The following is a 26,338-nucleotide window of genomic DNA, read 5'->3' as shown; positions in this document are numbered from 1 at the left end:
AATGTACAATACACTTATAAACCATCTTCTCATATGGTTTTATAGTCTATAAATGCGAAATCTTTGAATAGTATCAAGTTTTGTGTGTTCCTATACCAAGGATTTCAAGTTTTAATACAATACTCTAGCTGGGATATTTGGAGTGTGTAGTTTCAAAGGCACCTAATAAAAATAACCCTTTTTATTGAGCAGAGGTGAGATTGGAGCTCAGCACACAACTAGTGAGCAGCATGGTGGACTGCAGCATTTTATGACAAGAAAAATTAACAATGCATATATCAAGTCAAAACCAAGGGCGTGGCCAGAGACACGGTTGAATGTGTTGCATTTGTTCAAGTACAATGTCTTCAAGAATCATCTCTAAAGATTTTCACTCACGAGACAAAGAAGTCTTCAATGTTTTCTACAGACCGGAAGGAGACAAAGCACAGGCTCATTTACTCATCTTCAACTTAGAAAGTCTTTTAAAGTTTTCAAGAAATATATCCTAAGTATCATATTTGTCTTCTTTATATAAATTATAGATAGAGATGATAGATGGATAGATGAGAGATAGATATATAGAGAGACAGAGAAATAGATATCGGTGATAAATATGGATGAACAAAAAGAAAAATAATAGCATTATTTTGTGAAAGATAAAACACCTTTACATCATAAACAATATTAGATTTTTCAGAACTGTGTTTATTAATTGAAATCCCACAAATAAAATCTTGTCATGGAAAAATGGAGATACTTTGAATACTAAAGTCCTTTATTTAACAACACAGAAATCTCACAAAAACAACTTTACTGGGCAAATTGAAGTGATTTTTAATTTTTTTTTTACAGTTTTGTACATGCCCCATAAGTGATTTTTTTCTTTAATAAATACACTGTTTTCCAAAACTGCTTTTTAAAATAACTGCACAAGCTTACATACACTTTTACACAAATATCTATTAGAAAATATAACCGATAACTGCACAGTTCAGAACGGGAGGACACTGGGAACGGAGTACACTTGGTGGCCCATGTCCTGAAATATCTATTTGTCAATTGTGGAACGGAATCCCTCTGAACACAGGAGCTGTGTTCTACTCGCTAGGAATACAGATCTCAGTGTGAAATGCCAAATTTAATAAAAAACAAAATCTGAAACATTTAGCTGTTACATGAGAACCAACTGTTTGATAACGCTGTGAATCTCACCATGATCAAAGACCCACTACAGATTTCTGCTCAACATATTTGACCCTGACTCGTGCCTTCATTTAACTGTGTCTCTATTTTAATTCTTTGATTACAATCAGCTAGTCTTTCTATGCTTTAGCACTAATTGAACAACATCCACACCAGGGCTTCTGACAAAGGATGCAACATTCCATTCCTTTCATGATTACTTAATATTAATTCATAACAAGCCCGTTGTCTCTCACTCCCTGTGATTGCTTAGTATGAAATGGAAGGTTTGGGGTTAAGCAAAACGTTTTTGCATACCCATTCATTAGGGGAAGATATTTACTATTCATGTAACCTGGATGGAGTCAGTACTACTTTGTGAGTGTGCCTCTGTGTTTGTATAAGGAGAAGAGGAGTCCAACAGAAAGTCACTTAAGTCTGAAAGTCAATAAAGACAGAGGTCTGCATTATAATATTCTTCTGGAGTGCTAAGGAATAGCCAGAGGGAGCACCTGCTAAACACACTATGTGCCAATGGCCCACATGTTCTCCTGTACTCCCCTCAAATGCTGCCAGGGAATGGCATCCGTGAAGACTGGACTCTTCTGTACGTGGACTTCTCCAGCAGCTTGAGCAACATCTATCTGGTCTGGCATGTCAGCTTTAAGTTGTATATATACGACCTACAATCTGATTGCTAAATTCTAAATTTCCTTGGTATGGAAAATGAGACACACAGTGAGCCGCTGTTAAAAGTTATGTTTCATTTACATTTTTGGAATAAAGAAAATGCACAGGCACCCCTTCACTGCCCTAAGGCTACAGGTTGTTGGTATGTAGATAAACTTGAGAAAGAAAACTAGAGGTAATGTAGAAGGGTCATTTCTTCACCATCACCAGTGAGAACTCTATCTGTACCCTACATTTTGTAAACTGAGTTTAAGGGGAAACATAAGAAGTGTGTGGCATAAGAGCAATTAGTGCTAATAATGAAAATGCAAAAAAATTAAAGAAAAAGGCCACACTGTTCATCGTGGTAACAAACAGATTTCTCTACTTAAAAATAAATGAACAGCCATGTGAAACAACACATTTACAATACACAAATTCATTGTCTTAGAACAAAAGACAAAAAACAAACAAACAAACAAACAAACAAATAGAAAAATACATCAAGACATGCAATACCACCTTGAGTTTTTGACTTTCCATACATTGCTATGAGGTCCTTATTGTGTGCCTAATACAGTCTGAAAGGAAATTGGTTTCATTTATAATCATTTTTTTTCCTTAACATAAGCAAGGGAAGAGTCCCATTCAAGTGTGAAAATAAATTTTCACGTGCTCATTGTTCACTAACAAATTGTCCAAAATAAGAATAAAATAAAATAATAAAGTAAAAATTGTAAAGAGACAGACAGACAGACAGTGGGACAATAAAGAAATAAAGAACTCATAGAACTCTCATTGGTCCTACAGCAGAAACAGAAATTATAGCTACAAACAGTCTAAGGAATCCACACGGAGGAGAACGCTATCTCAAAAGTAATACACAGCACATTTTACCTTTTGATGATTTCATCCCTCTCTTTAAGCATAGGCAGGTGTAATACATAATGCATTCTCCTCACAAACACTGCTTGACCATACTGCAGACTAAGCACTGGTATGCTAGCCAGGCACATTCGTCCCACTGGTGCCTTACACTTGCATCCTACAAACCTACTATGCTCTCATCCAGGTGACCAATGATGGCGTAGTACTTGACCTGCCTTGAGGAAAAAAAAATGTCATCCCTCTTCCCATTCAAATCTAAAATGAAAATTTAAAAATATTCCCCTGCCAACCTTTGAAGCCCTTTAGACTCTAAAGTCTTGGCTGACTTATCGATCTCTCCTGTGGTTTTCCTTTTGATTCAGCTGGCTAACCTGTCTGGTGGTCATAAAGAACAAAGAGGTAAGTAACGCGGCAACTTTGTTATTCTTTGTGTCTTTCCTAAACTATGTTTTATTCCTGAAACTGATTCTTTTAGGCTAGTTGTCTTATTGGGATGGGCATCGTTTGAGAAGCAAGACTGTCCTAGGAAAACCAACTGGGACAGGGTGAGGCAGCCCTGGTTCTATAAAGCATTCTGGGGTGGGAGTGGGGGATGGGCTGTCTTGTTTTTATGAAATTCCTCACACTGTGGCCTTGCTTCATGAAAAGAAAGCTTCCAGTGGTAAGAAAGGGGAAGGAAGCAGTGGGTGTTCCATGAGAGACTGGGAAAGAATACTGGTCCAACTGAGAGACTAAGGATAGGAAGATAAAGAAACAAAAAAGCCTCCCTTTTAACCAATGTGCTTGATTATTTTGAACTTGAAAATAAGCCCAGTCATGCCTTAAAGTAGGCTTCAATGCCTTTGAGCATTGTTTTAAACCTACCCATCCAGTGTCATACACAGAATTAAAACATTTTGAATACTCTCTGGTTTTTGTTTTTCTTACCCTTCCCCAAAGCAAACTAATAATCAAAGAATAAAAAAGCTTAAACAACCTGTGTATGCCTAGGGAAAAAAAAAGTGGTGTCAGGCATGAATTTCTCTCTCTATGATCTGATAACGTTAGCCTAGAAAACACATTTTCAATTAAAAAAAAATATAGAACTGATTCTGCATTTCCCAACTATTTAGCGTACTCCCCTTACAGTGCAACCCAAACAAGTCAACTACACTAAATATCTGGGGGGTATACCCTCTGTACAGCTCGTTTGTAAGCAATGCAAGTGCATAACCACTACTCTAATATAGTGCTCAAAAGATTAATTGAAACCTTCATTGTAGCTTTCCCTCTTATACCAACACAACTGAAGGTCATTGCTGGATGCGGCATTATCTTTTAGTCTTGACAAACCAGCCAACAAGTCTCTACACAAAGATGCATGAAAACCACCGGTGTTGTTTCTGCTTCTAAAAACAACTGGCCAAAAATATTTAAAGCTAAAATTTATTGCTCCAGATTTTTAACTTGCAGAACCATATTGTTGTGTACAAACTGTTAATCTCCATAGATGCTCAGACATGATTGTCTCCTTGTGTCTAAACACACAAAATACAAGCTGCTATCTGTACAGTTTACAGTACTGAAACACATATATTTGAAAATGAAGTATAGATATGTACTTTGCAAAGATACATGATTTTACAGTCGGGGGTTACCCAAACTTATTATTATTTTTTTTTTACAGCCACTTTCAAAATAGACAACAACTTCACTAGTATAGCTAAATACATCAAAGGAAGAATCAGTGTATTGAAAGTAAATAAACTGGCCAATTCCCCAAACTTCTCTGTTATTTTTATGTGTCTTTTTTTGTTGCTGTTGTTGTTTTCTTTTCCTCTTGTTTTTTGTTTTTTGATTTTTTTTTTGAAGAAATCCCTATACATAAAATGAAAATAATTTCTGGATAATTTCTTCAATGGTGGACTAAGCGGTTTCTTAAAACAAGACATTAGTTTGCCCTTCATTCCCAAATGCCTTGAAAATAAGATACACTACAGCTTTAAAAGAACCATCGGAATGCTTCAGCGCTGGGAACAGGTGTTCTCTATAAAAAAAAAAAAGAGCAAGAAAACAGGTTAAGCTTTCTTTCTATGTCAATATACAATTAGATATTTCTCCTTTCCAATTCAGCAATAGTTTTAGTCAACCATACAGAACACAAGGACATATACAGCAACATATAATAAATGAAGAAATGCATAATCTTAAAATATAAAATTATATTATTCAGTTTAATACTAATTGATTGATCCTAACGACTGAAACACATTATGTACTTAAAATACATGAAATACATCCTGGGATGTGTGTAGCAATTAAAAGATGTTCAAAGTCTTAACTAATGGCAAGAGCAACTGGTACCTGTATGTAAATTCTGTGGCTACCTCCTAGGAAACCCATATCACTTTATGTTGATTATGTTTGTGTCTAGACATAGATGGCATAGCCACACTATGACATAGGAAATAGATCTTTCATGATGGTCATTTACCTATCTTCTAAATTGTAAAAGATCATAACCAGCTATGCATGCCGTCTTCAATGTGATTCATATAAGTCTTTTGTACAGTCAAAGTGACTATGACTGAATTATTCTGTCCATTACATGAACAAGCATGTCACCTGAAAGTAACCTGAAGTTTTATATACAAAGTTGTAGTATATACATACATATGCAATTTGTGTAGGGTTAATGTCAAAGCTGAGTAAAGAATTTCTTTATGGGGGCAAGCTGATACACAAAATTAATGTTGCCAACCAGGCAGCTACTTTGTGACCGTGTGTGTTTGTGTGTGTGTATGCACACTCTTAAAATATATATTAAAATATAGTAAGATTTATTATATATGTTCTATTTTAATATATTTCTTAAGAAAATGTTCATACCATTTGAATTTCCTATTAGAATACACATGAAAAATATGCTACAAATTATATTACAAAGTGCTCTAATGATTGAAGTTGGCTTTGATTTACTTTCTCGTACATAAGTAATTTGGTTGCCATTCTCCTTTCATCTTAATGTTGATCGACAATAAAATTCTGTATTAACCTACTATGTTATCTAAAGTCAGAATTTCAACTTCTCTCTCTTGAGAATGTCATTCGCATGCCCCTGTGTGTGTGTTACTTACTATATTTCAAGTGCCTTTCTTAGTCTTGGACCTGGACCTTAAGCCTATATCATCTTTGTTGTTAAAGAAATTTAAGAGAATAAAGTAACTGTTTTGGAAGGTAGATTTCATTTGCACTATTGGCACTAACAATATTAAAGAGAACCATGAACTTTAACTATTAAGACAAATTAATTTACTATAAGTTATATAGTACAAATTTGCATGCATACATAAAAAAGTAAATTGTACCTTCGCAAAGCACAAAAAGGTCTACCATTCTCAGTAAAATAAGCACCTATTTTGCTCGGTTTTGATTCCTCTTACTGATGAGTTAATCAGTTTTGTTCTTTCTAGCTCACTGTGCATACTGAGCCTCCATCATTTGGTTTTGTTTGTGGAAAAGTCCTTAACCACTTTCTAAATTTAATTTTTGAATACCAACTGTAATAAATATAATTCTAGTTACATTTAGTTAGTCATTACTGAGAGAATTATATAAAGCAATAAGGAACACACCCATTCTATTATTCATATTTACAGGCACTCACGTGACACACATGCACACACATGAACATACACACATACGCACATGCATGTGTGTGTGCATACACACGTGCATGCACACACACATGCATTCTGTGAGCACAGGCACACACATGCAAAACTAGGAAATGAAAACTGAAATGTTCTACCAGATGCCACCTTGCTTTCTGATGCCAACTAAGAATAAATTCTATATAAGTCAGTTTATTTATATAAATGTAGTCATTTTTAACAAGATACATTAGATCCAAGTCTATCCATGCAATTATATATCTACACTCAGATTCACATACAAAAAATAAACATGTGCATATATACTCATACATATGCACATTTGTGTGTATATGTATGACAAAGATGCCAACTTACTCTCAGATGCCAACTGGAAGCAAGTTTATAAATATATACTTATGCAGTCATGGATCTTGATACACAGATATGTTTATGGAGGTAAACAGAAAAAATGCAGCGTACGTTTCTTAAATGATGAACTCCTTATGGCTTAGATACGCCTTTGAAGCTATTTTCTAACTTTGTTCTTCCTGATCCCCGGTCTGCTCTTCCATGTTATTTGCAGTATTTTGTGAAAGCAAAGGCTTTTACATGCTTCCTAGACTCAAAGGCCACTGTGAGAAGGAAAAGATGGTTCTTTCTCAGTGTTTGCTAACACTAAGAATCCATCACAAAGGAGCCATGAGGGAAGCAAGGCTAAGGTTTCTCTAGTGATGGTCCCTGACACAAAATAGCACCCAGGGAAGCTCTGTTGTGATGTAACTGGACGCTGTGCTGAGGTCAGAAAGTATTCCCAGGCAGGGGAGTAGAGAAGGTAAGCAGAGAAGTTTTTAAAATGGCTTTTCTTTGCATTAAGATATGGCCTAGACAGTCATCAATGGGAGGAGAGGCCCTTGGTCTTGTGAAGGTTCTATGCCCCAGTATAGGGGATGCCAGGGCTAGGAAACGGGAGTGAGCAGGTTAGGGAGCACTGCAACGGGTGAGGGAATAGGAGATTTTCAGAGAGGAAAATAAGAAAGTGGGTAACATTTGAAATGTAAATAAAGAAAATATCTAATTAAAAAAAAAAGATCTTTGAGGTCATAAAACTTAAAAAATAAACAAACAAAAAGGGCCCCAAATGGAGGAGCTAGAGAAAGTACCCAAGGAGCTAAACGGGTCTGCAACCTTATAGGTGGAACAACAACATGAACTAACCAGTACCCCTGGAACTCGTGTCTCTAGCTGCATATGTAGCAGAAGATGGCCTAGTCAGCCATCATTGGGAAAAGAGGCCCCTTGGTCTTGCAAACTTTATATGCCCCAGTACAGGGGAATGCCAGGGNCAAGAAGTGGGAGTGNGNGGGNAGGGNNGNNGGGGGGGGGGAGGGTATAGGGGACTTTTGGGATAGCATTTGAAATGTAAATGAAGAAAATATCTAATAAAAAAATTGGAAAAAAAGGAAAGAAATTACCTAAACCACATAAGAATAACTAGGAAAGCCACCGTGCAATAATTAGTACAAATTATCAAATATTTACCAGAAACTTACAATTTCCCTCTCAATTTCATTGAAGGATTAAAAGGAGAGCAAAAATTCTTTAGAGCCCTAGAGTCCTAGAGGCTACACAAAACTTAGGTACTACCCAATTTTCATTTAGGCTCCCCAGAAATTTACTTGAGGGTGAGGCTGAGTTACCTGCAGCCAAGAAGCTAGAAACAACTGCTTTATAGAAGTACTGGGTTAAATCACGGATTTCTGATTAGTCTGTACAAACTTGGACACACATCTTCTGCCTTTGTCAGCTAAGGAGGTCATCTTTGTAAGAGGACCACTGTAAATTGTTTGGAGGCTCAGCACATCCACACAGGGGATTAGATGCCCTCAGCAGATACCTCCAAGTTAGATAAATTCAAAGTCCCAGCTGGGGAATCACACTCCTGATAAGATTACTGTGACTTCCTGGATCTCAGTGGTGCTTACAGGGGATACTGATCCTGAGTGACAGGAAGACCAGATTCCCTTGGAAGAAAATGGGATGTGAGGTCATGAAGAACATTGAAGTGATCATGTTGTTTAAGGCAGCCTGGCTCCCATGAGACCTGTGGAGAAAGCTGCAGGTCCCAACCCCACCCCACTGTCCCTCTTCCTGACATTGCTATCAAGCCTGCTGCAAAAAAAAAATAAAAATAAAAAATAAATTAAAAAAAAATTCTTCAGATAGAAAATGACCTTCAGCCTTGAAATAATGGTATGTGTTTATCCCAAAGCAAGATCGTTCTTCAAGGACAGAATGGCATTTTACATTTACCCAAAAAGTTAACAGTAAATATTACAGTATCAAGTTTTGCTAACTCAATAAGGAACAAGAAACAAAACAGCCTCAAGTAAGGCAGAAGCCCCAAGCTCAGCTCCAAAAAGATTCCAAAATGGTTTCTCATGTTGGGCACCCATCAAGTGAGGGTTGCTACGTTGGTGTCTTTGGGCCAAATGTGCATCTGCACATTAGTGTTAGAAGCATGTGGGGCTTAAGCAAAATTCACCTCCTGGAAGCGGGAGGTGGAGGATCTAAAACTGGACAAATGCGGGTGTGGTGTGTGGTCATTTAGCTCAATAGATACGGCAGAGAGAAGGGAATGTGGCAGCGCTCGCCACAGTAAAACATTTTCATGAAGTTACACCTGAGGTTTCAAAGACTACAAAGCCTTCCTACCCGTTCCTCTGGCACCACCCTCAGTACCATCACCAAGATGGGAAGATGTAGCTGTCAACAGAAGGACACACTTAGAAACCACACTACACTGGAATGCCAAAAATGAATGGAATGCATGAATTTCTAAATAGAGATAAAGAAGGTGGCACTAAGATTTTCCACTGAGAATGATAAAATACTTTGCTAATATTTGTTTGCATTGCTTTCTAAAACAAAGAATTCCATCATTCACCTGGGGCCTTCAAAATTTCTACTGTGAAACAGGTGGAATCTAACACAATGGTTTTAAAGAGTTAGAATTTGAGAATAGCAGTATTCTCACACTGATTAAAAAATAAAGTTCCATGTAATTACTGACAGTGAGTGGAACCCACATCATCAAATCAGTTTCTGATTTTCACACTGTGATGGGGGAAAAATGTTTTTCAGCCAAAGTCCATGCAATTTCAGGGTGCACAGAGCCAATGAAAGCTGCTTGGAGACTTTCTGGGATGTCACCTTCCTGGGAAAGCCACCAAATTAGACTCAGGGACGCCTTAAGCCTTGAGTTTTGAAATTCTTGCTACATTTAAACCTACATATTAGTGCTACAGTTTAAAGACGTTAATGAATCTCTGAGAACCTGCAATGAAAATGACATAAGTGAATAAGTCAAAAGGTAAAAGACCCTCACTGTTGTCCGTTAGCATCTGACTGGCTTTTTGTAGTTTTAAGAAAACCTCTCAACTTTAGGGTTTTCTTCTTTTGAGTAAACAAAATCAAAACGGTTCCTGATAATGGAAGACTTCCTTTTTTTCTGGTGTGATTTATAAAATAATATAAGGTGTCATTAAATGTGTTGTTTCTTCCTAGTGAATTTCAAAATCTACTTGGAGATGTGTGACAGGCACAATACCATGGATGTTGCATGGAAAATACCATGCACATATACCTTAACATAAGTTTATACATAAATAAAATCTTTAGTTAATTATGGTCTAAAGTGATATCCAGCAAAGGGAAGCAGATTTTCCTCTTTTTTTTTTTTTTTTTAACTTCGTCTTTAAATGTTATACTGTTAAAAGCATAGTCTACTACTAGGCCACTAAAGAGTATAGATAGAACATAATCAGGTATGAGAAAACCATGAATTTATGACCATTGATTAATGTGATGCCTTGGAATGTTCTGTTAATAAATAAAAAATAACCTTAGAGTAAAAACTAACTCCTATTAGATATGTGAATAGGAGTATGATTTTACTTTCTAACATTTTCTTTTTTCTTTCTTTTTTTTTGTTTGTTTGTTTGTTTGTTTAGTATTTTTAAGTAGGATCTCATTGTGTCCCAGTCTGGCCTAAAAATTCCTCAGTTTGCAGAGTGCTGGGATTATAGACTTTTGTCACTTCCCCCAGCTCTCTAGTTTTAAATTACACCTCTCTTTCTTCCTCAGGCTTGTCAATATACCTGAGGTATATATATATATATATATATATATATATATATTTATATATATATAAAGCATAACATATCAGATGTGTTTCTCCCGTAAATTATTCCTTTAGCACTTAACTATTTGACATAAGGAAGCCTTATTTTGGTCGATATTTAGATGTAAGTAAAAATAAGTATAGTGTTACCAGTGACTGGTAATATCTAAAGGAGGACACATACTAAATACAGAACCAGTGACTGGAAGGTGCATTCCCCCTTCCTGGCTTCTAAACTGACATTATAAACTGACACTCGGATTCCTCTGGTCGGTGGTGAAGGGCTAGCCAGTGCATTTTCAGGCTCTGCTCTTTGTAGGCGGTGGCTCCTGTTACTCTTTCTACCACACCACCATCACCACCACCACCAAGATGGTAAGACATAGGAGACAAACCTAGCTAACTGTAAACAGAAGGACACACTTGAAAACCACACTACAAGGGAATTAAGTGCATGTAAGGGTTGAGCCAGTTAGGGAAACAAGGCTGAGACGTGTACTTGGGAAGAGATGGAGTCAGAGGGAAGACAGCGTAGACACCATGATCCTAAAGGACATGTACTTTCTGTCCCTAATATCTATTGCAAACAACTTCTTTAAACATGAACCTTGATACATGCTACATATAATTTACATGTGGTTAAAAAGAATACTTGAAACCACTACTGCCCAACAGATGAGTAAGCTTATTGTGACATATATGACTATTTTAGTGATTAAAATGTTCTTGGACAGAAAAAAAGTCACTCTGATACAGTAGCATCACACTATAGAGAAATAGGTAATTTTTTCAGTGACTCACAGTTTTCAAGAGTATTTTACAAAAATGATTCCATATGATAATTTTAATCTTACATGTAAACAGGGGTATAAGAGTAACATTGAGATTAAAACTGTAAAATTAACTGGCCATGGTGGTGTGATCTCGGCACTTTGTGTAGCCAAGAGGAGCAAGGTGATCTCAAGCTACTGTTAGACAACCTGGGCTACATAAAGCTATGGCTCATAAAAATAAATATGTAAAATTTATGTTAATGAAATATAAGCTACACTGTTAATTATTTAAATGTACCAGTGTTATTTATATTTCTGCAAGCTTGCATTAGAGTATAGGTATATAGAAATATATCCGGCTTTAGGATCTGAATATATTTCTGCTCTCTCTCTCTCTCTCTCTCTCTCTCTCTCTCTCTCTCTCTCTCTCTCTCTNCTCTCTCTCTCTCTCTCTCTCTCTCTCTCTCTCTCTCTCTCTCTCTCTCTCTCTTTGTCTCTCCCTCTCTCCCTGATGCTGACCTGCTAATTCCTGTCCACAATATTGCCTTTAGGAGAAAATAGCTACTAAAAATGATGAAGTTGTTTAATAATTTTGAAACTTGCAATAGAATTTTGCTATAATCCTGAATTTCTATCAAGTACACCACTCTTTTGCTGAAAACAAGAAGAGGTATTTTCACAACCATGAGAAAATTATAAATTATTTATAGTACTTATCAGAGCTAGATTTAAATAGACTTTAATTTTATTAAAATTTACCCCAGCAGTTACAATTATGATCCATAGCCGGTCTTGTGGTTGCTCTCATTCCTATAGACATGGAGACTGGAGAAATATTTTTTTGATATTACATAAAGGTGTGCGTCGTGTAATGTTTTAATCCAGGTCACGGACTTGCAAGTTGTTCAGCATCTCCTCTGGTAACACTCAGCCACTGAGAGAGACCCAGCCTAGAACCCCCTAAGGGTTTTATGCTCCTAAATTGACCAGAGAAATTCAGAGAACATTCTTCTAAGTAGCTCCACCAATTAGATACCATCAGCAACACACTTCACTTGGCTAGAACCCTGCTCCAAGGAACAGCACAAGGCCTTGAAGCTGTACCTCCCAATAGTCTCTCCTTTCTCTTTGCCCCATCTCTCTCTCTCTCTCTCTCTCTCTCTCTCTCTCTCTCTGCTTTCTACTTAGAGTTGCCAGTACAAGGAATGTTCACAATTTTTCATTGACCTCTTTGTCTACCTTAGAAATTATACAATTAAAAAATCTGAAAGCAACAATTAATTTAATTTATTTTTTTAAATGTGCCCTCAATCACTGAGAGTATATTTGGGTTCACTTACACTTAGAGGATACACATATCAAGGATTCCACTCCCTTGACACCAGAGGATCACCACATCCCACATCACTCCAGTCTATAGGTTCCAATTCACCCTCAAGAAAAGTTCATGGGTTTTCTACATATTTGTGCAAACATGGTCTCTTAAAATAAATGAACAATTCTATTGTTTTTGCCAGGAGATGTGTTTATAATCCATAGTAAGCAATAATACATTCACCTTTGTTCTGGAATCTTTTCCATGTGCTCAATTCAGTATTTTTCCAGAATCTTTTCTTCCAACTGCCTTAAAGTTATGCTCACATCTTTGAGTGCTTGGTTGTTAATAAGGAACCAAGTTTACCTAAACACTATCCTTAGGTAATTTTGAGGCTTTATCTTCTCACCTTGGCCTTACTGTGTGTCTAACTGAATAGTTGAAATTTATCCTTAAAGAGAAAATTGAAAGAGGAAAACAAAGGAAAGGAGAAGAGAGAGGGAGCAGGTTGGAAAGAATTCAGCAAAGGCAAGGAAAAGCTAAGCCCAGCTAATCTCTCTGGAACTAATTTTGCCATTGTGGTGAGTGAAGGAAAAGAAGTCTGACTGGTTCTAATGGACCTGATCCCAGATCCATCTGAGACACCTTACATCTCACAGACTGTAATACATTAACAATTGCTATTCATTTCTGATTTGAGCAGACTCAAGAGTGACCTAGAGCCCAATGCTTTCCCAATCTGCAGCATCCTGTAGCCTGCCTGTGCGCTTCCCCTGCTCTGTACACCCTATGTTTCCAATATTCCCCTTCCCTTATACAAAGCCTATAACATATACCTCAAAATACAGCAAAAATTCTTAATATGACATGAAGGACCACCCACAGTAGCACGGCAGTCACCGTATCTCTGTGCCCCTTATCCAGTATGGAGAACAAAACTGGGCTGACCCAGGTCCACAAGTGTGCAGTTGCTTCTTGAGTTGTCTAAACGTTCAAGTCTCCAATTTATACTTATTTCACTTCTTAGATGGCAATTGAACATAAGAAGAAGTAACTAAGAACCTTGGATAAAGGACTAAGAGCTTGAGTTAGGGAGTCATAAAGGTACTGGCAGACAGCAGTTGGAAAGAAGGAAAAGGGCTTCCTTAAACCTGGACACATTGTAGCTGTCTGTACACACATCCATGTATCTACTGAAGTTACATGCAAGCATTAGAAGGTAGCAGCTCCTGCCTAAATGTGCTTAGCTGAGTCTAGTTTACCAAGTGCTTTACCACACTCTTAACAGCTCTGCGAATGCACAACATAGGCAGAAGCCTGTCTTGGAATCAAGACATGCTGTTTATAGAACGTGTACATTTTACTCATCTTACTAAAAAAACGTTCAAATATAATTTCCTTTCTCATTAAAGACATGCTCAGTTGTGTAATTGCTATTGCTAACATTTTCCAAATTTTATTTGAAAGTAGCCAACACCTTCACATTTTTCCCACCCGCCTAATGCAGCGGAAACCGTCACTGAGGAGTACCACTTGCCTGTGGTACATCCATATATTTTCTGCTCTGTTCTACTTTATTCCACTTTCTCTGGAGGAGTCAACAAACTGATATCATGTTCCTCTGATATACAAGCCCTGTATTAGTTTAACAACCTCTCCTGCAGCCTGAAAAAACTCAGCATCCATCTCAACTGAACCCCACGTCTCTCAAACCCATAATTATGTGAAAGGACACTCAGGAGGGAAACCCAGAGAGACACCACACTCAAAATGATCCCCAACACAACACTACACAATGCAGCCTTGCAGCAAATTTCTTTGGATATGGAGACAAGGCAGTACTCTCTATTTTGTTTTCTGTGAACAAAAAGTAAAATTCAGACTTGAGATTTAATAAAAGTGTTGCAGCTCACCTTTCATGATCTATATCTCCTTCTTTCCCTTATTTCAACTCCATTAAAATCATCACTTAGCCTACAGAAACATTTCCACAGCATACTCATCTCCCAGCACAAAAATTTTTTTGACCTCTGACGTACCAAAGCTAATCACTACCATTTCCACAGAATTACATTTCAGTGGTTTTCTTCCTTTAAAGAACGTTATTTCATCACCTTCTACATGCTTTAGGAAGTTTTAGAGAAAATACATCTTTTTCAGAATTTGCCAGATTTGCTGAAATCCACAGAACTGCCCATCACTCTTCCTGCTCTACAGGCACCTGCCACGGTCTCTCCTCCTCCGACTTGATCTCTATCCCTCGGATGCTTCTATCAATCATCCAGTTATGGTCTGCTATGCTGAGCAAGGAATAGCACTTTCAGCAGAGTTTTCCCCCCGCTTCAACACTTTTGGCAACTTTTTAGATTGCTCGCTAAGATATAAATTAAATGTAGATAAGACTCAAATGGGATCGTGTTTTCTCCTAATCCTGGAAGTGTTTTAGCTGTACCCTGGAATTGTGCTACCAAGTGTTTCGAGGGCACACATCAAGATAACCTCAGCTGGGACACAGATATCCCAGTTGAGAACTCACTCAGCACTAAACTGAGGGCCGCAGCTCCCACTCTCAAGCGGAATGTGTTAAGTCAGATCTTGAACATCTGTTCTTTCCTTTTGTCCTGTTTTCCCCTCTGCAAACTTTCAAACTTCTGGAAGGATGAAGGGATCCACATCCCATCTTGACCAATGCCCTTCTATATAGTGTTTAGCATCCTAATATTTTTTAACTCAAAAAGATAAAATACTGCTGTGGTTAGAATTCCACTTCTTTAAGGGCCTCTCAGTTTTTCCTCAAAATCATTTTTACCTGTCTCACATCTATACTAAACGGATACCTGAATCTTCTACCTAAGTAATGTTTATTATTATATACATTTCAGTTTTTCAAAGCTAAATGTTTTCTCTGGCTGGTATTTATAGAAAGTATTTAATTCTTTCCTCATATTGAGTCTCTTGAACTAAGTCACATAGAGAATAGCTCTCTCAATGAAGTTGTCTAGTGTCTTAAGCATTGCCTGAGGCAGGAGACGCTTTTTCATAGATTCTCTATGTGACAGCATGGCCCTGATGCGCCTTTTTAATTACAAAATAAAGAAGAAAGGAAGAAAGAAGGAGAGAAGGGAAGGAAGGAAGGAAGGAAGGAAGGAAGGAAGGAAGGAAGGAAGGAAGGAAGGAAGGAAGGAAGGAAAAAAAAAAGGCAAGCCAGGAAACTAGTATTATATTTCCTGAATATAATTTATATTTGATTTTACATAAAATAAATACAGAATGAATATGACTTACATGGAAAAGTAACCGTTTTGCTATTAGTAAGAAACTGCATTAAAACAGTTGTGATAAATACGAAGGAAAATGGAGAGGAGAGTCGGCAAGCTTGAGCTTCTACCTAGTTATGTATTCTCAAGCTCCTGAAGGAGACTAAGACACGGGCTGTAAATTTCACAAAGGGGGAAAAATTCTTTATATTGCTTTAACTTAGAGCTAACAAGCCTGCTAGGATCTCTCCAACCCCCGCAGAGCTAAGTACTTGACGTTATTAAATATCTGTCACATGTGAAGTATGATACAGCATAACTCAATAGAAAACAGAAAACACACTGCTGGATGAAGGGACGGTTTTCAGTTACCCAGAAGAATAATTCAGTTTCTGGTCAGGTGTCTCTGCAAAGGGTAGAACAAGAGATGACTTGGATAAAATCACTCCCACATCCCTGCTCAGGTACCATGGAACTCGCAAGGATACCAGAGCAATGCCAAATACTAAGTATAAGGTAGGCACAAACACTGAGGTGGAGCTGAAGGAACAAAAATTATACACACAAAAGGCCCACAGCACTTACAGCCTATACAAAATAGATTCCTTAAAACAAGTTCTTACAAAAACCAGGTTTTACAAAAACCGTTCTGCTTCTTCCATCCAAACCACCTCTTATCTTTCCAAGTGTCTGGAAAACACACTTCCGATCACCACCCTGTACAAAGTGTTCTGAGCTCACTTCTGCTTTCATAAATTAACTTATTAATAGGAGAAAATTTAATATTTAAATACATCCTAACTTCAACCTATTGCTTTACCTAGAAACCACTGGATGGCTTAATCAGGATTTTTTTTTTTTTTTAGTATTTTGTATAATGTAAGAAATTGAAACACACCTGGCTTATGTGGAATGCACTGAATAGGACACTATATTATTAAAGTTTTTCAATGCAAAATCTAAGTGAATTGTTTTCGGGTAAAGGTGAACTATATATTCAGATAGCCTGGTCAATTCTGATTGAGTAATAGACCTTTAAGAGGACCTGCGACTTCTTAAAAACACATTCGAGCCCAGTCCTAGGAAATATTAAAATAAGTAAATGTCTAACTTCATATCCAAAATGGATATCCCAACAGGGTTTCAGGGCTCATAGCAGTTACTAACTACAGTTTCCAATATGGTGGAAAATGTACTTGGAGAAAATATGGTGGACCTCTTTATCTTCTCTGTAGACCTTTTAAATCCAGTCTTACAGATCACTTTGCCAAATGGTTCTGCATCGATCTCTAAGTCTGACTCTGCGGAACCCTGACATTCCATCCAAAAGAAAAATAGATGATGCACAGAAGGGCAAAACAGTCATGAAATCATTAAAACTTTCAAGGCAAGAAACTTCTACAACCTTCACTGCTAAATAAACACTCCCTTCTTCTCCAAATACCTTTATCCCATTCAGTTGAAGCCCAAAGCTCAATGCTATTTAATTTTTTCCTCATTGTCTTTCTGAATTTTGTCTTGTCTTTGGCTTGGCTTGTTTGATGATGTCTAAGTTTCAAAGAAATATCCTATATATGGTATAGTCTATAGATTATTTTTAAATTTTATTTCATGACTTCTAATTGCCACATAAATTACTACTTAGATTTTTCCATGCTGTGTAGATGGATGAGACTATCAGTTCCATTTAAGAAGCAAAAAAAAAAAAAAATCTTACTTTCATAAGCAATTATATTTTTAACTAACAGATGGAGTCGTATGGATTTATTATGTACAACTTGAGTTCTGGTGTGCATTAAACCAACATTAACTCCTTTGGACTGAATCTAGTGGTGGGCAGAGCAGCTGATTGGGTAGTTCAGTAGCTTCATGATGAAACTGCCTTATATCTCTGACCAAAACTGAACATTTCTGAGCTCTTTTCTTTATCATTTATAGACTCTGGGTCTTCCCCCTGAATTATGACCTTGTTGTATTTTAATATAACAAAAAAGTTTCAGTTTATTTGGAGTTTATTGAAAAACTTTTCCCTCCTATAAAGGGAGAGAACACACCTAGTTTCCCAGGGACTTGACAAGCAGGAAGTGAAGAGGTGACACCCAGAGGGGAGTCGATATTGGGTTGTAAAGTGAATAAATAAATAAATTTAAAATTTTTCCTACTAGCAAGTTTAAATTGTTAAACTGAAAACTCATTTTGAAATTACAACATGAAATGACAAAGTGAAAAGGTTTCAACTTAAAATATGAAAGATTTATTATATTTATCTATGCATATATTCTTTTTTAACAACCCACTAAACTTCAAAAACCTTATGAAGTGTTCAGTCATTTACTAATTTTCTACAGCTATGAACTGGATAGTGACACATCTACTTTAGATGTGGGCTACAAATTCATTTTCTTAGCAGGCAGCCATCATTTTGCACAAATTACAGACACAATACTTTATTTAGAATTTCACAATTGCTATTGGTTGGGGGCCCTTAGAACTTTAAATTTATATGCAGTATCTCTCTCCATTTCTAAAACACTTTTCTGAATCAAGTTATCTAGTTTCACTTGATAATATCAGAATTTTTTTTTAATCAAATCCTTTAGAATCCCAAGCTAGCTTCTAGAAACATTACTGGGGGCTGGTACATCAACACATTTCCTATTTTTTAAGTGAGAGAAAAGAGAAAGAAAAACATATGCACCCTTTTAACTTTTTTTTTCTCTCCAGTTTTCTCATCTCTTCCCTATAAAGTTGTGGCAGGGAAGAGAGCAGGCATAGGGGCAGGGAAACCTCCCAGAGGCAGAGCTTCCCTAATGCAATCCCATAAATCAACTAATGGGAGGGAAACCAGATCTGTGTGGTCTCTAATGCTGTCCCACAGAGATCAATCATGTCACCTGAACAATGTTCAGGGACTAAGAGGCCAGGCTTACCCATGGGTCTTTTTCCCTTGAGTTACATTAGGTCATGATATTTTAAAAAGTTAAATCTTTGTATCAGGAAAAAAAATAATGTTTATGTATATACAATCTGAAGAATTAGCTCTACAAGAGACACAAGTATTAACCTAATATGATAATAATCTCCCACATGGTCATATTTTAACTATATCTAGGAAGTAAATGTTAATTAAGGACATACATTCTTAAAAGTAAGTTCTGTCCCATGGGAGCACAATGCATTTGTATCAACTGCTTTTAACAATTAGTGGCTATTTGTTAATGTAGTGATTGATGAAGGAGCAGTGACATATGCAAATACACAGAACAGAGAGCACACACTGTTCCATGGGTATTGCCATACTGAATGTTAACAAGGAGTGGTTTTTATAAACATAAGTTGCTCTTAAAATGAGACTAAGCAGGGGAAGGTCACATTTAAAGGAAGGCTAGGAAGGGGGGCTCAAGAGAATATATGCACAAATCCCAGCACATCCTGTGCATCTTTCTTAATCTTGGTTTACACAGCCTAAAAGCAATCTGACTACGCCTCTGGTCTCGGTTCTGAGATAAGAACAGGTCAAAGGGAAGGCAGGCACATACATAGGTTTGGAGTGCTGAATAAGAGGACAAGTTGTTAGTAGTATGCAAATATAAACTACTTATGTGTCTAAAAGTTAAAGCCACAAGTCTTAGCTACTCAGTTTATGGCTGAAATCCAATTTGTGGACCTCAGACAAGAGTCCACCCAGTCTCAAAAACATCTCCTGAGATAGGAATGGACCAAATTCGCGATGGGAAAGCAGATCAGCAGGGCAACCTTTCAGCTTTGGCTCAATGGTTTAAGATAGTTTAAGACAAGTTTAAGACAAGTTTAAGACAAGTGCTGCATGGGGTTCCATGTGGGTTTGAGATCATCACACCACAATTACTTTATTCAGGACCTGGACAGACATTCGGACAATTTAGAAAACTGTTTTTTTTCTTCTGTTTTTCCCAGTAGTATTTCATGAGGTATCATGGCCCTGAACTGTAACTGTGCCCTGGTAGGTAGAAGGAACCCTCACTTTGGAAAATGCCTGCAGTGGGCAACGTGCATTCTCTCCCCCATTCTCCGCCTTCTGTGGGGCCACAACGCTCTGGGAATGCTCATTTTCAGAGACAAAAATGACTGTAAAAGGCTTGGAATTATGAACAAAAAAATTTGAAAAGTTTGTGGGAAACCATTAAAAGGGACACAGAGAAGAAATATATGAAACCAGTTTAAACGAACTCACCAGCCTAGAAACATGGCTGACAGCCTATCAGAACTCATAGCAAACTCCTCTGGAGTGGTTACTGACTAAATAGAAGAGAATTATTGAGTTCTCCTCTCTACTACATTCCCTACAATGGTGTACAGGTGGTGCCAGTAGCTACAGCTAAAGCTGTGGTATAACAATGCCAATGTTATACTATATACAATGCCAAAACTGTAACTCTACAGACTACTCTCTAGGACAAAATAGAAGCCATACTACCATACTATTCACTAGCCATTCATTAGAAACATCCACATCATAAGCTAAACTTTAATTTCCCATGGTCTTCCAGACAGAAAGAAGTTATGGTAAATTAAACCCCAACAGAGAGTTCAAAAGTTAATGTGTTTGCCATCTGAGAGAATACATAAACCTGCACTGTAGCTGCTGTTATTTTTGTGTGACCAGAGTTGCCCACAGGAAAAACAATGAAGAACCCTGGGATACAATTAAGGTTCCCAAGCAGACCTGGTTTCTTCAGAAGGAGGAATGCAATGTTGTGATGGAATTGTAGTCTATATGCTTCTAACTTTGGAAACCCCAACCTCTTGGCCTTGGTTTGTACCAAGATGATCCATCTTCTTTGTAGTCAAAACAGCAGCAAAATCTTTAACTTCTGTGTTTATTCTTTAAATCTACAATTCTCAGTGATTCAAAGAAGACATCCCTAGGTCATGTTTCCGATATTTAAAAGAATGTGCAACTAAGTATTCTTCAGGACGGATTGTGACAGTCACTCAACATACAGTCGGGTCCACAGCACCTTCTCTAACACGAAACCCATTGCCCTGTCTCACAGTTGCACAGGCAGCTAACCAGCTAGCCTTCCTCTCTAGATTTCATCACAGACTGTGATTGCCTCTCCATATTTCCTTTGTAAATGTTACCAAAACAATATACCTGTAATTTTGCATTTTTCCTCCTGTGTTTTGACTAGGCTATCATATAAAATGTTCATCACATACATCAATCTTAATTTGAGGTGCAACTAAAAGCCTAATGTTACCATTACTTCAGTGAATAATGTCTGTTTTAAAGACCTATAAGAAAAGTAAACTATCATTTACCATATATGGCACCAACCAAAACCTTCCTATGTTTAGAGTAATTTTGCAACCACAAAATGGTTACATTGTCAGATACTGAACCTAAGAGAAATATAAAATCTAAAACAACAACAAAAACAATGGAGTTTTCCTGGAACTACATTAATTATTTTAAAAATAAGCTCTCCATTAACCACACTAGTAAATAATTATCATTTTACTCAAAGTCACATCTCAAAAATGGCTGGTGGCAATCAGCTTTCTATACTCTCTGCTGGCTCAAAAATGATCAGGAAGGCAAAAAATAAAACAGGAAACAAAAACATTCCATTAGGCTCAGGAGAAAATTATTCTAGAAGAGGATAAAAACCCTCTCTGAACCCAGGCATTTGAACACACACACACACACACACACAAACACACACACACACACAAAGATGTTATATACAAATATGTATGCATATACTGTAAGTTGTGTTCCACGTATGTAGTGTTATGTCTGGGCCTATATAGTAAGCCCATATATACGTATATATGAATGATAAATATGTTCAATATTTTGGACAGAGCTTTTTGTTTTGGGGTTTTCTTGATGGAACAGTTTAAAACAGCAAGGGAAAATATTAAGCATGCTCAGATGCAAAACTTCGGATTCTTAGACCAATTGCATTTTTTTTCCAGAGACAGAAAAAGGAGGGGCACTCTCTAGCCGAAGGGCGGTTCCACGAAGCGCAGCTGGGAGGGTGGTATAGAGGCCATGCCCTCTGCAAACCACCTCTGTCAGTATGTTTCAACCTGCAAGAAGCTTCAGAAAAGGGGGTGCTGCGTCTTGAATCCAGACAAGAAACCCTGTGGGGGAGAGGGCAGGGGAGTGAGGAGGGAGGGGGCAAGACTGGGAAACAAGAAATCATCTCCTCTGACCTCTAGCGAAGTGCCAGGTTTTTTCTTTAGCTCTTCACATTTTCTAAATTTGCAGATCTGGTGTCCCGTTTTGCGGTTCCTGCAACTGCTGCAGACGCCACAGTTGATGAGCCTCTTGCAGGGCACGCAGACCCCACACCTTTTCCTCTTCTTCTTGGCCGGGTTGGCTCCGCCAGCTCCCCCCGAGGAGGACGAGGAGGAGGAGGAATGATTCTGCGGGCAGTCTGCCAGATTGGCAATTTGAAACGCACTGTCTGTGACGGCTGCTGAGGCTGCTGCGGGGGAGTGAAGGGCTGTCATGACGATGACCCCTGGAGGTAATGAGATGCCCCCTAAAGCCGGGATAGCGGAAAAAGTCCCCACCCGCTCGGGGAGATTCATTATCTCTGCTTCAGCAGCGCCGCATTTGAGCTTGTTCATGCATTCCCCCGCCAAAGGTCTGCAGTGTTCGGGGGATAAGGTGGAGAGGAAATTAGTATTTGCCATTTGCAACGACGGCTCTGGCGGACAGCCAGCCTTCCCCAGCCGCTGGGAGTCGTTCCGGTGGTGCATGCTGGTCCTGCCGCCGCCGCCGCCGCCGCCGCCACCTCCGCCGCTGCCACCGCCGCCGCCGCCACCGCCACCGCCGGCGGCGGGGAGGATCGCCGAGGAGGAGGCGGAGGAGGAGGCGGCGGCCGAGGAGGATTTCCTGCCGGCCCCGCCGCCCCCACCCCCGCCCCCACCGCCTCCGCCGCCGCCCCCGCTGCCCCAGAGCATCGCGGTGGCGGCGGCGGTGGCCGCGTTGTCGCAGTTCCACGGGGACATGCCGATGCGCGCGGCGGCCGCGGCGGCGGCAGCGCTGCTGGGGAAGATGGGGGTGGTGATGCGCGCGATCTTGGCTGCCTGCGGGAAGGCGCCCCCGTTGGTCTTGTAGAAGGAGGTGGCAAAGGAGCGGTAACGCTCCATCTCCGAGTTGTAATCCACAAGGCTGTTCAGGGCCCCCTCGGGCAGGTGGCTTTCCTTGGGCAAGCCCGGGGCCTCCGGGCTCGGCCCGGGCTCCACGCAGACATTGGTGTTCATGGTGCAGGGGGGGAAGAAGGGGTGCAGGGTGGAAGTGGGGACCGCCTGGTCCGACACCTGGGTGGGAAAGGGGGAAAGGTGGGGGGGAGGGAAGCGGGTGATGGTGGGGTCGGGGTACGGGCCGGGCCGTGCAGGAAAGTGGGATCCGGGTGGGGAGAGCAAGACGAGGGCTGCTCTAGTCCTCTCTGGGGCGCATGTCCACAGACGGTGACTTCCCAGGCAGCGTCTTCCTTTGCATTATCCTCCAACTGTTACAACTAAAATAAAGAAAGTCATTCCAACGAGCTGCACGAGAAAAAAAAATTAAAAATAAATAAACAGCCGCCCTCGCTACCCCACCGCAGACACCACAGAAAGCTCCCACGTTCTCCAGTCGGGTCGTTTGCATAACAATCATCAAGACGTGACCCCCTTCGCCCCCCCCAACACTCCCAAGCCCTGCTCCCTCCCTCCCTCCCTCCCGACAGCACACCGCACAGCTCCTCCCCCTCCCCCCTATTCTTGTAACCCTCCTGAGAAAAAATGTATTAATAGCTAGAGTACCCAGGGAAAGAGGAAAGACAGGGGTGACAAATGCCGAGGGAAAAGGGCAATTGGAGTGCTAAAGACATGCAAATCAGGGGTGGGAGGGCGATACTACCTATAAGCAGAGGGCATTTAAACATTATGAAATGTGTGAACAAGTGCTGCCTGGGCATGCAAATGCTGTAAAGTAGAAACAGCAATGGCCCTATGAGGAAAACGAACCGGAAATTAGCAAATGAAGTACTGAGAAAGTCTACAATACATCCGAGCATAAACTGTAAGCAAACACAATACAACTGAGAGCTACAAGACTGCCCACATACAATCTGAACCAAAGAGGCAGGAGGGAGGTGGAAAAAAAGAACTACCAGCTGCCACAGTGTCCTTCTGTGTCCGCTGTCATTAGTTTGAATCCCAGCACAGCTGGCTCTGTTAGGGTCTTAATTCAATGGACCAAGGACAGGTCTCAATTGTACAAGCCATTTGGTGGCAGGGGCAACAAGGTGGTGCTTTAAAAAGGGAGGAGAGAAAGAAAGATTGAATATAGGTAGGTAGGTAGGTAGAAAGAAAGAAAGAAAGAAAGAAAGAAAGAAAGAAAGAAAGAAAGAAAGAAAGAAAGAAAGAAATGTATAGATAGATCTCAAATACAAGCAATGAATGTCACAGGCTCAGAACTAAGTGTCTGCTGCTCCTATAAGAATACTCCCAATCATTTCTAATGGAGATTGCTGTATCTTCCCAAGAAAGGAGGAAAGCAAGGGAGTTTTTTTTTTTAAAAAAAAAAAATCATTCACCAACACTGATTTTTGCATAAAGAGAAGGGAGATTCCTTCAGGTGTTGTTTATCCAAAGAACCATTAAGATGTTTTTTCCCCCCTTTGCTATATTTTAAGAGGAAAGTTTAATGCTAACTGGGTATTTGCATTTCTCTCTCTGCTTACAGGCCATCATTAAGCATTAGGAAGAGGGATTCTGCTTGTTTATTAAGGGTGAGAGGTATATCATAGTCTTCTAAGAATTAAAGCAAAAATATAAAATGTATATTCACCTTAAAAAACCAGTTTCTTTGTTTCCCCCTTTTTTTTTTTCCTTTGCCAGAGTACCTTTCTCTGGCTTCTTCTGAAGCCTAGAGATTGGTGTGGAATTAAAACTGAGGGCCTAGCAATCTCTGTCTCACAATTTCAGAGTTTCAAATGCATATCAATTATAGTAATTATGCTTATAATTAGATTAATGAACCACTATGTCCAAACTCCAAATTTGAAAACTTCAAGGTCTACTGATGAGGCACCCTAAAAGGGGGGGGGGGTTATGTAAACAAATCCCTATTAGGCAAAGTAAAGCAAGATAAGGAACCTCCCTCCAGCTGGATTAGAAGCTAGCAGGCATCCTTCAATCACAGCAAGCCCCTAATCACCCAGGAACCACCTCTGTGGTTTCACATTAGGGAAAACTGCTCCCTTCTGAGGCCTGATGACAATACAAAGGTGCCCCCCAAATCCTCCTGGCTAAATATTCCTGACACTTGCTAGGGTTTGGGGGAAAAGACACAGTAAGAATACACATACAGCTTCCGTTTCTGTGAATAACATTGAAGATGCAAGATCATCATAACTGCTAGTCACTAGAAACTAGTTCCGCCAACCATGCAATGGGCATCATCCCACTGAGGGGAGGGGACACTAACATTTTAGTCTTTTGACCTTGTTCCAAATAAAGAAGGGATTTAATATCCCCCTTTCAGAGTCTTAGCATGGTGTTTCCAAACAAGCTGTCCTTGCTTCTCCAATTGCTACTACCTCCCCCATTCCCTCCTCTAGGTTCAATGCCACCAGAAACTGTAGAAAAGGATTGTGCCCAGCATCCAGGTCATTATTGTTTAATCAATGCATCCCTGGAGCATGAAAAAAAGGTACCTAAGCCACAGCTATTGTTTGGCTTTTATTTAGCAACAAAATAAAGCACACACCAATAACTATAGTTCTAACACCAAAGCTAAAATAAACATCCATACTTCATGATCCTGCTTTGCCTCTGAACAATGTGACTGTACATGCCTAATACTGTATGTCTGATCTACCAGAGACATGGAGATCAAAGGTCATATTTAACATTCAGGAGGAGGGGCCGGTGCAGATTAATTAATTAATACAGTCACGGTTTTTATTGCTGGAGACCAGCATTAATCTACTTTTACAATCCCACAGGACAGCAAACATTTAAGAGAGAAAGAGAAGCGGGGAAGCCAGAGGAAGAGAAAGAACAATCACTTACCAGTCTCTTTTTATTTGGGGAGCCTTAGAATTTGCAGACGCTGCCAGTCTGCCTTTAATTAGTTGCACATCACCCCCTAACACAAAGAAACACAAATCCAGATGTGTCTTGGCAGCTCCCAATTACAACTTTAATACTTGTAAACAAACTGTTGGGAATGGGGGGGGGTGGGGTAAATAAATATGCGGATGAAAAAAAAATACCTGTAAATGGCTTTTTTTTTTCTTGTTGCAGAGAGGAGGAGGAGATGGTGTTAGTGGAGGGGGTGGAAGGAGGAGGAGGTGGGGGTGGAGAGGAAAGCGCCGAGTGTGAGCGTGTGTGGGAGAGCGCGGGGCTGTTGTCGGTGGTCTCTGCTCTTCCCGGCGCGTTGCTCCCGGTCCGTCTCCAGTCGCTGT

General features: G+C 39.3%; 1 protein-coding gene and 1 long non-coding RNA gene across 3 annotated transcripts in view; one reads left to right on the top strand and one right to left on the bottom strand.

The window, feature by feature from the left end:
• Positions 1-736: 736 nt before the first annotated feature.
• Positions 737-26,338, bottom strand: Cxxc4 (CXXC finger protein 4). Its single transcript, XM_021158837.2, has 4 exons — positions 26,147-26,338; positions 25,944-26,019; positions 22,086-23,401; positions 737-4,747 (listed from the first exon to the last, which is right to left on the bottom strand). The coding sequence occupies exons 3-4, from the start codon at positions 23,142-23,144 to the stop codon at positions 4,703-4,705; spliced, it is 1,104 nt and encodes a 367-aa protein (XP_021014496.1). The 5' UTR covers positions 23,145-23,401; positions 25,944-26,019; positions 26,147-26,338; the 3' UTR covers positions 737-4,702.
• LOC110291612 overlaps positions 22,323-26,338 on the top strand; it is a 70,595-nt gene continuing 66,579 nt past the window's right edge. For both annotated transcript variants that reach the window (XR_003836239.1, XR_003836238.1), the window contains exon 1: positions 22,323-22,402. This is a non-coding gene — a long non-coding RNA (uncharacterized LOC110291612). The remainder of the gene's footprint in view (positions 22,403-26,338) is intronic.

The sequence above is a fragment of the Mus caroli genome, chromosome 3 (assembly GCF_900094665.2).
Source record: "Mus caroli chromosome 3, CAROLI_EIJ_v1.1, whole genome shotgun sequence".
Lineage (NCBI taxonomy): Eukaryota > Metazoa > Chordata > Mammalia > Rodentia > Muridae > Mus > Mus caroli.
This window is presented reverse-complemented; position numbering and strand designations above follow the sequence as displayed.

Coding starts and splice junctions, on each gene's coding strand:
- Cxxc4 (XM_021158837.2), bottom strand. CDS start 23,144: ATGAACACCAATGTCTGCGTGGAGCCCGGGCCGAGCCCGGAGGCCCCG. Junction 4,748..22,085: donor AACCTGGCACTTCGCTAGAG/GTCAGAGGAGAT, acceptor TTTTTTTTATAG/AGAACACCTGTTCCCAGCGC.